We start from the raw sequence: 10,166 nt of genomic DNA, 5'->3' as shown, positions 1-10,166 counted from the left end.
GGGAGGGACAGAGAGAGGAGAGGGGGTGGGACGGAGAGAGGGGAGAGGGGGTGGGACGGAGAGAGGAGAGCGGGCATGGGTAGGGAGAAGGGAGAAGGGAGAGGGGCAGGGAGAGAGGAGGGGGGAGGGGGCAGATAGAGAGGAGAAGGGGAGCGACAGGGAGAAAGGTGGGGGAAGGGACAGAGAGGAGGAGGGGGAAGGGACAGAGAGAGAGGAGGAGGGACAGAGAGAGAGGAATGGGGAGGGCAGAGAGGGAGGGGAGGGACAGGGAGAGAGAGGGCCCTGATTCCTGATTGAGACAGAGAGATGAAGGCTTCGGGGTGGGGGTGCTCGGCCAATCTAGCTTGAACTTGACAGAGGCCAGGACTGCGGGGGCGGCCTGGAGTGGCAGGGCTGGAAGGATGCCATGGTCTCCTGTCAGTCCTGGGCCCTGCCCCTAGGCCCTGGGCTGGACTCTGGGGCCCCTCAGCGGACTCAGCCCCTTGGCTCTATAGATCCTCTAGGCCCTGTGAGGAATCTCAGCCCCTCCACCTAACCCCACTAGCCCTCCCAGTGCGACAGTGACAGTCATACCTCCTTGCCAATGGTAGGTCTGGGGGTAATCGCCGTGCCCTGCAGTGGCAGTAGCCAGGCTCCCATGCGCTTCGGGCTGCAGGTCAGGGCTTGGGAGGGGCTTTGGTCTGGGTGTTTTTAAAATAAGGGCTGAAGACAGCACTGGGGAGGGAGCTCAGATCCAGCCCCTGGGGGTCCTGACTGGGAACCGTGGTGCAGTGCTCGCCTTCGATTAGGAGGGAGACCCTGCCGGTGTCGGGGCATCGGGGCAGGGCGTCCCGAGTGTGCCAGGAGGAGTGGGGGCTCAGCAGAGTCCCAGGCAGAAGATGAGGAATGTCATTTCCAGATCCCCGTCACCGTCACCGCAGCGGCGGGACTCACCCCCGAGCCCCTCTGTGCCTTCCCCTCCGGCCTACTTGTCTCTCCTCCGTCTAGGCCTCTGTTTCTCTGTCTTTGTCTCCTTTTCTCCCTCTCTCTGCTCTCTGAAATTAAATGGGATCCAACTGCCAGCTCCCTGTGTGTTCCCCGCTTGCAGCTTAGCCCCTTTCATTATTAATAGAACTATGTCCTCATGGCGGAGCTTCACGCTGCTTATCTGGAGTGGATTAAGTGCTCGCAGTGACATGCAGTATTGATTCCTCAGCATCCCTGTTCAAGGGGTTTTGCCTTGGCCTAATTAGTTCCATAAAATCAGTGGGGGAGGGGATGAGGGGCGAGGGGCCCCTGGGTGGCAGCAGCAGCCTGATGTGCCGTGTGACAGTGGGAGGGTCCCTGCCTGCTGGGGGCTTGGACTGGGCCACTCGGGGAGGCAGAGGCTGAGAGGCAGTGGGAGCAGGTCGCCCGATTCTGTAAGGGGCAGGACAGTGTGAAGGGAGAAGTTGGAGGCTCCGGAGCCCGATGCCTGGGTTTGAACCCAGTTCCACCTCTCACAGGCTGTGTCACAGCCTCCCTCTTCTCTGAGGGACAGAAAGAAACTGTCCCTCAGTTTCTTTCCCTCCCTCCCTCCCTCCCTCCCTGCCTCCTTCCTTCCTTCCTTCCTTCCTTCCTTCTTCTTTCCTTTTTTTTTTTTTTTTTTTTTGAGACAGAGTCCCATTCTGTTACCCAGGCTGGAGTGCAGTGGCGCGATCTCAGCTCACTGCAGCCTCTACCTCCTGAGTTCAAGTGACTCTCCCAAGGAGCTGGGATTACAGGCACCCGCCACCACACCACGCCCAGCTAATTTTTTGTATTTTTAGGAGAGACAGGGTTTCACCATGTTGGCCAGGCTGGTCTTGAACTCCTGACCTGATCCACCCGCCTTGGCCTCTCAAAATGCTGGGATTACAGGTGTGAGTCACTGTGCTGGGCGCACCGTCCCTCAGTTTCCGTGCCTGTAGGATCGGAATAAGTAGCAGGGTTTGGCAGGGAAGATGGTCCTTTTCAGCTCAGGGTCGTCAGGAGTTTCCTGAGGGGACCATGCTGCGGTGTGGGCCAGGGTGTCTCGAGTGATTCCCCACTCCCTCCATGCCCGAGCGAGGGAGGAGGGGAGCCGCTCCCAGCCTGGATTGGGCTGTGTGGAGAGGGCCACTGCCACCCAGGGACCCTCCCTCCCACCTCCTTCCCATGCTGGGCTCCTCACTGGCTGGAGCCAACCCGGAGCCAGAGGGGAGCGGCCCCAGATGCAGCCCCCATGGGTTGGCCCTGGACACAGGGCAGGTAGAGTGCACGTCTGGAGGGGCAGGTAGGACATGGGTGCAAGCACCTCATCAGCAGGCTCCTGGGAGGAGGTGGAGAGCAGATCCCTGGGAAGCCCCACAGGCCGGCATGGCACCACTGTGTCAGTGACATTGTGGATGAGGGGGACGACCAGGCACGCATCACGGCTCTGTCACCACGTGGCTAGGTGTTCACTCTGACCCTCGGTCTCCCTCTCTATAAAGGGGAGACCGAGGGTCTTCTATAAGAGACCCTTCTTTACAGAAGGGGGTTACTGGGCCTTTCATCTGGCTTTGCCTGCCTAAGTCAGCGTGTGGTACAAAGAGGTGGCCCTTTGGTGAGGGTGTGAATGCTGGCTGCCCCTCCTCACCTACAGAGGGGACAAGAAGACTTCTCCCTAGGCTGTTTCTGGGAGCACGGGGAGGGTGGTAAACGTGGCCGCCCTTGCATGGTTCCACTCCAGAGGGGCTGAGGCAGGAACTTCCCTGGATCTTTGTAGCAGGTGATCAGTGTGACAGGGTGAGATGCTGGCCACCACCCAGGTCACCTGCCCAGGCCTGGAGCATGGGCCTGTTCCTCATGCTGGATGCTGGAGGGAGACAGACGGGGGATAGGGACAGACCCACGCGAGCCTCGGTCCTCCAGGGTGGGCACAAGGCTCCTGAGACAAAGGCTGCTCTTGGCACCCGGCCTATCTGCAGGGACCGGCCTTTGCCTCTGGCTTTTTGAGGCTGTTTGGGCTCTACCCCCAGCAGGCTTGCCCTACCCTCCCAGGGTTTTCTCTGTTTGCAGAGGCCCAGACACTAGATTTGAAGCTCGTTCTCCCACCTGCAGAGGAGTCACTGTAGCAGGCAGGGGCCCAGGTCAGATGGAGCTGGGTCCCAAGTGTGGTCTGACTGTGGGGCCCGGGATCTGAAGCCCGTTGCCGCACCCTCCCAGCCTCAGTTTGCCCACCTGTCCATGGGGATAGGCCTACCTCACTGCACAGTCCTGGGACTAACGCTGGTGTCTGTAAGGACCATAGCGCATGGTGGGGGGGCCACGTGCCACTGGTTCCCATCCCCGTGGTCAGAACCCAGGGCCTGAGCTGGTTTCCATGCAGCCTCCCTAGCCCTGAACACCCGGCTCTGTCACCCTCCTCTAAGGCTCTCCTGGTCCCAGCCTCTGGGCTGAATCACAACGCAGAATCAGGCCCTCACATCTCCTTTCCAGTTTTTAATGTTTTTCTTGTAAAACCAAAAATATAAAACTGGCAGGGGAATGGAAAACAAGTTCTGCATATTTTATATACACGAGGTCTGTGATTTCAAAACCACCGTGGGGAGGAACGGGAAGACACAATCGAGGGAATGTTACAGGGCCACGGATCCTGGCAGGCACCTCTGTGTGCCCAGTGCGGGCTCGGATGGTGGCTCCCTGGCAGCGCTGGGTGGCGTGGCAGCACTGGCTTCCCTGGGTCTTGGCCTGGCTGTTCTGGCTGTGGCCTGGCACTCCCGCTGGGTGCACGGAGGGTGGGAGCGACAGCAGGTGGGCAAGGTGGCATCTGCAGTGCTGGACGGGCAGGCGCATGTGGGGGCTCCCTCAGGTGTCTGTGTAGATGGAGGGGATGTGGCCCAGGCAGTGGTCAAAGGCTCCATTGGGGAAGAAGCCACAGTCCTCGGGGCCGCTGGACACCACATGTTCAGATGGCTGCTGTGGCAGTGCTGTGGGGCATGAGGCCTCAGCCAGGGCCTCATATCCTGTGAGTGGGTGGGAAAGGGTCAGCGCTGGAGGCAGCAGGGGCCGTGCCTGCTCATGCTTCCCAGTTCCCAGGCCCCACCCCGTCTGCCCAGGGTGCCCGCTCACAGTGTCCCGTCGGTGGGGCCTGCTTGGAGCCCCCAACTTTTCCAAATGGGGGAGCTGGCGGCTGGGGTGGGGTGAGGGCTTGGGAGGCACCCTGGGCCTGGCATATCCAGGGGGCCCAGGGCAGCTGGGGAGACAGGCACGGGGCTGACTCCGGGAGGTCCATCACCAGGGCTGGGCTGTGGGGCAGAATGTGGGGGAAGGAGAGGGGTAGGGGAGGAGCAGCTCAGCCCTTGCCCTCAGGGGCTGGTCCCCTCCTGGTAGAAGGACCGGCTCACCCCCACCCTTTCAGCTGCATCCCCGAACCAGACTCAAGAAACCCAAAGAAGGGCACCAGCATTTACTGGGCACTTGGTAAGTGCTCATTTCAGCTTGCTTTGCTTCGGCACTACAATGCTCCCATGCGGTGGATTTCACTATCCTTCCTATTCTATAGCTGAGAAGGCAGGCACAGAGAGGCCAGGATGCTTGCCTAAGGTCAGTGTGAGTAAGGAGGGGAGCTGGGATTGAACCCAGGTCCATCTGGCTCCAGAGATACCTGGCTCTTCCACTGGACATGCTGTCTCCAGGGTGGGGCCACCACTCAGAGGCTCTTGACTTGGGAGGGGCGGGAGGGGTCATCTTCTCCAGCCCCTGCCCTAAAGGCCTGCCAGTGAGCTGCTGTCACGCGTTTGTGGGACCTAAGACAGGTGAGCCTCAGTCTATGCAGTGGGGTTGGGCTGAACTGTTCTGAGGCCTGCAGCCCCTGAAGCTTGTCAGTCTGAATTTAATGCTCTGTGCTCTGTGTGTGCTTTCTGCTTGGCCAGGGAGGTGTGCGCAGAAGGCCTCTAAGCAGGCCTGCAGTGGACACTGGGGAGAGGGGAGGCTGAAAGAACCTCCCCTGGCCGGTGTAGGGGCGGGGCGTGGAAGCTGCCTCCCGCTCCATTCAGAGCTATTCATTCTAAGCCTTGCTGCTCAGCTGAGAACTCCCATGTGGGCTGGATCAGGGTGGGGAGGACAAGATGGGGAGAGCCCACAGTGCTGGGCACCTCAATTTGGGTATACACAGACACAGAGCACCCGTCTTCCATGTGGGCCCCATGTCACGCAGGGGAACATGCACATACATCTATCTCGCATGGACACGGCACATGTTTACCCACAGGCCTGTGGGCACGGTCCTCAAACACAGGTGCACACGTGCACACAAGCACGCGTCTGTGGCAACGGCCATGAGTCATGGGGTGGGTGACATGATGTGCACACAGACGGGGTGCACGGACATCTGCATAAACCTGGGGTAACACATGTGTGCGGACACAAGAGTGCAGCCCTGCCAGCTCCTGACACTCATGGAATGCACGCTGCCCAGAGCCACCTGTGCCTGCAAGCACGGGCACACACAGACACCTGGCACGGGCGCAGGTGTGTGGACATGGACCCACAGGGTGGTATGTACCCAGCTGACGCCTCAGTGCTTGTCCCTATGTGCCTGTCCCTCCACCCTCCGGCTCACGCTCACGCAATCAAAGCTGCCCCAGAAGTTGACCCGCCTCTGGGAGGGTCTCAGGTTCCCTTTTGTTGGAGCCCCGGAAACCTGTTAGACCCAGCCCCGAGGCTGTTTAGAGGGGGGGGTCTAAGCTCCAGGAACTCAGGGAGGGTCTAGCCCCTCCCTTCTGATGCCCGTGCTCCGACTAGGCCTGCCCCACTGATCTGAGCCCGGTTCCACCTGGGCTGTGGGCACCCTCCCCCTCCCCGGGCTTCTCTAGCCAAGCCTGGGGCAGAGCTGGGGAGGCCCAGGGCCCTGTAGGGCAGCACCAGGTACCAATGCAGGGAAGGAACAGCACAACCTCTAAGCTCTGTCCCGGCCTAGTCTCCTCTGTTGCCAAAGGGAGACCAGGATTTGTTCATTTACTGCTACATCCCCAGGGTCTGCAGCTATGCCTGGCACACAGTAGGTGCTCAATAAATAAAGAGAAGCAGTAATTAAACCATGAGCTCCCAGTCCGATTCTTCAGAAACCTGTCAGCATTCAGACACACATAAGGCTCGCAAAGCTGTGGAAGGAGCATGCACTTTCCAGTCAGGCAGGTACAGACAGTTCTGCGGGGTCCTGGGACCTCTCTGAGCCTCTACTTCCCCCTCTGTAAAGTGGGGATGGCCCCACCACAGAAACATCCAAAGACTGCAGGAGAGTGTGTATGCAGCACGCAGCACAGGGCTGAGCCTCGGCAGGTGCCCAGGACCGGGAGCCACGCAGGCAGGGCTCACCTGTGGCAGGCAAGGGCGTGCTAAGGCTGTGGTAGCCATTGGGCCGCAGGGGGTTGAAACCATGGGTCTCCCCGACCAGTCCGTCCCCGCCGGCTGCTGGTTCGGCCATCCGGTAGCAGTCGCCATAGGGGAAGCAACTCTGGATGGAGTGGAAACTGCCCTGGTAACCTGCAGATGGGGGTGGCAGGGGCCGCGTTGACAAAGGAGAAGTGCCCAGGGCAGGGAGGGGAACATCCTTGCTGCACGCTGCACCTCCCGTGTTGTCCTGTCCAGGCATTGTGGGTGTGAGAGAGAGAGGAGGCCCAGGGCACAGAAGGTGCAGGAGGCGGGGGCCCCATTCTCAGCTCTGCCCTGCAGGGAGGGGAGGGCAGGCGCGGGGTGGCTGAGATGGTCTCACGTGGCTGCTCCTGAGTCACCCATAGCTAATGCCTCCTCCCTCCACTCTCAGGCGCTCACTCCTGCTCACTGGCCTCTCCTCGGGGCAGCGGGCCTTTGCCACCTTGTCCGGAACACGCTCTTCCTCACTCTCAGAACCAGTTTTCTCCAGGCCATGCCCCCAGCTGGGCCTCTTATGTCCCGTCTCCCAGCTTCTCTCAGTTCTCTCAGCCCCCAGTGCCCAGTCGGTCATTCTCTGAGTACCTGCCTCCCCCATTAGGCCGCTGTCTCCTCGTTCCTCTGGGGTCTCTGAGTGGGAATCGGGGGTTATACGGAGCGGGCCCCTGGCCAGAGCTTACCTTGTGGGCTGGGCAGAGGCGGGGGTGGAGGGCTCTGGAAGGGTGGGTAGGACGGCTTGCTGGGGAGTGTGGAGAAGGGCTGGCCCCCAGGAGAATGGCTCTGAGAGGATGGGGGCAACGGCGGTGGCCCGAGCCCCTTCGGGGGGCTGACTATGGGTGAGAGGAGGCCGGGCCCCAACCTGGAGAGAACAGAGATGCCCGTCAGCAGGCAGGGGTGTGGAGAGTGGGGGCCAGAGGCAGGGCTGCTGTGGCTTACTCCCCTCCAGCAACGAGGAGCGCACTCACCAGCTGACCTGCTCCGACCTACAATAGTTAGAAGAGGAGCTTTTATTTTTGGTCATGTTCAAGCCAAACTTTTCAATCCTGTAAGCTTTGGAGTCTGGTATTTAGGAGAGTCAGCAAGGATCTGGTAAGAGGCGCAACCTTTCCAACTTAGAGAACTGTGTTCGAACCCCTAATTGCTCTCATTGGCCAACTATTTTGGGCAAGTTGCTTAATATCTCTGAGCCTTGGTTTCCTGGAAGGGCTGCTGGCTCATCACCTGGCACGCTGTAGCGTTCATTACCTGCTGGGTGCCCGGCTCTCTGCCTCGTGCACGCCACTCTGGCCACCTGGACGAGGAGCCCTGGAGCAGCCCATGGCCCTCACAGTCAGCATTCACTGAGCCCCTGACTCGCTCCAGGCCCCAGGAGACAGGTGTTCTTGTGTCCTTTTTGCAGACCAGAAAACCAAGGCTCAGAGAGGTTTGCCCGTTACTCCCAGCCACACAACACTGAGCTCAGGGGTTACAATGAGGGTGACATTAAAGCAATGTAGACAAAGTGTGATGTCCAATACATTCTTAGCCACTCATCAATCATCATCATCATTATGAAGGGGAAGGAAAGAAAAACTAGCAAGTCGGTCCCATGGCCAAGTTGGCATTTTTTTCCTGCACAGTGTACTCTGAGGAACCTTCTCCTGTTTCCAACCCTGGCCGTCTCTCCTCCACTTGCATACCTCCTGCGATGGGGGGCTCACCAGTTGCCTTCATACAGGGCCTGAGGGATGCAGGCTCTAGACTGTGCACTCTGGAAGCTCATGTTCTGAAACAAGACTGCAGTGGCTGAGAGCAGCACAGGCGCCCTGAGCCCAGCCCAGCTCCGGGGCCCACTACCTGGACTGCAGGATGCTGCAGGCCAGGTTCCCTTCTCACGCTATCTTCCTAAGCCCCTGGGCCCCGTTCACAGGGGCTAAAATGACTTTGGGATCAACAGCCTGGGGGCTCTGGGGACAAGGCTGAAGGCTCACAGCTTGTAAAGCATTTATGTGCATGGCAGAAAGAGGGAGACAGTGAGAGCTCAGAGTCCCCATTTTCTTGTCTGGATTTGTGGCTTGCTGGACCATCCACATTAAAATACACAGCAAATTCAATGTCACAGCTCCAGGTGACTTCGTGACCCTTGCCCACCCTCTGAGACACCAAGTGTTAACAGATCAGTGCCTCTCTGAAGGAAGCAGGGCTATCTGGAAATGGGGAAAGTGGATTTGGAGAGAGGCTGGTGTCTCCGCATCTGCGCCATGCCAAGTTCCTCTCTGCCCCCTCCAACGTTGGCAGCCCCTTGACTGCCCCTCCAGTCTGCTGTCGTCATCCACATGTGTGGGGCCCCCGTGACTGTGAGCTCTCTGGGGACAGGGGAAGCAAGGTCTCGGTGCTGGGTCCCTGGCCCAGCCACTAACACAGTTGGATCCCTGTCACTGTTTTAAGTTCATGAGCCAAATCCTCATCATACCTCCAGGAATAGAGTATCACTATCGTCATTATCTTTAGGCCTGTCTTATGGGGTGATCCAGTGGGACAGCGTCTTCCTCTGTGCACTAGAAACTGTGGACAGCTGTGCACAAGCTGTGTGTTCTTATGACCAGTTCTCCTGGCTGAAGCTGGGCCAGGGCCTGGCCCGGGAGTAGTTCCTCCTTCCTGCAGGCTTGCTGTGTGGTGGCTGCCTTATCCCCATCCCATCTGGGCACCCACAACTCAGCCCTCCCCTGGTTTCCTAGAGCCCCCGTAGGGAGCGCCAGGTCTTAGTCCTTCTCGGTCACCCGGTGCCCAGTGCTGGGCCTGGCACACAGCGAACAACCGATGACACTAATAAATGAGTTTCTGAATCTCTCAGCTACAAACTTCAGAGATTAACGGCATTGCAGGATTAAGATGAACCCGATACGAAAGGGAAAAAACATGCATTTTCAAAAGTTTGTTTTTCCTGTCTCACTCCACCATAAATTCACATTTGCCACCTTCACAGCCAGTGAAATTAAACAGAACACAGCTCTCTCCACAGCAGACATGACGCCTGAGGCTATGCTGCTCTACCTGAACTCTTTAAAAGGCAAAAAAGATCTTTTGGAGCTCCTCCTCTGAGTCATGCAAATGATTCCTAAATCAAATATTTTTGCTTCAACTGGAACCTATAAAACTTAATATAAAACCTCACTGGCCTGGCAGACCAAGGGCTTCATACCTCGCACAAGGCTGGGAAAAAAAATACCCTATTCGGCGTCTTCTCTGAGCCAGGGTAAATAAATTTGGTCATGAAGTCAGGCCCTCTTAGCATATTTTCGAGTGAATCAGATAATTCTGTCAAGCTATTTAAACGTCCCAGCAAACCACTGGGGAGCCACAAGTGGCCGTTCCTTGTTGACTTTGGCAGGAAGTGGAGGCTGAAGGCCCTTTCCCCACTCTCTTCTCAGGGGATGAAAAAAGAAACCCATTCACGCTGGGCCTGGGCCTGGTGTCAGGCACGAGGATGCTTCTCTCCTGCAGCTGGACCCGAGGCTCCTACCCGCAGGCAGGGGTGGGCAGGCGGGGGTCCCGTCTTGTCATCACTCTGCTTCTCGCTGCAGAATTCTTGACGGGCACTTACACAGGCGGCAGGCAGGTGATGAATGAGGCGGAGCAGAGTGCACGGGCCCGAGCAGCGAGTGGCCTTCGTGGTTTATTTTCCTTTGGTTGGAGATGTTTTTCAGCTGGTTGGTGGGTGAGCAGGTGGCCTGAGCGGGTATGGGTGGGGGCGGGGACCATCGTAGTGGAGCCTGTGCCAGGTGAGGTACACA

The 10,166-nt window shown here is 58.5% G+C and overlaps 1 protein-coding gene across 2 annotated transcripts in view; it reads right to left on the bottom strand.

Annotated features, from left to right (window-relative positions):
• Positions 1–3,443: 3,443 nt before the first annotated feature.
• GLIS1 (GLIS family zinc finger 1) overlaps positions 3,444–10,166 on the bottom strand; it is a 239,907-nt gene continuing 233,184 nt past the window's right edge. For both annotated transcript variants that reach the window (XM_031935230.1, XM_023186925.1), the window contains 3 exons: positions 7,074–7,252; positions 6,340–6,507; positions 3,444–3,986 (listed from right to left, as the gene is read on the bottom strand). In XM_031935230.1, coding sequence (XP_031791090.1) covers positions 3,829–3,986; positions 6,340–6,507; positions 7,074–7,252 — 505 coding nt within the window. In that variant the 3' untranslated portion in view covers positions 3,444–3,828. The remainder of the gene's footprint in view (positions 3,987–6,339; positions 6,508–7,073; positions 7,253–10,166) is intronic.

The sequence above is a fragment of the Piliocolobus tephrosceles genome, chromosome 1, assembly GCF_002776525.5.
Source record: "Piliocolobus tephrosceles isolate RC106 chromosome 1, ASM277652v3, whole genome shotgun sequence".
NCBI lineage: Eukaryota > Metazoa > Chordata > Mammalia > Primates > Cercopithecidae > Piliocolobus > Piliocolobus tephrosceles.
This window is presented reverse-complemented; position numbering and strand designations above follow the sequence as displayed.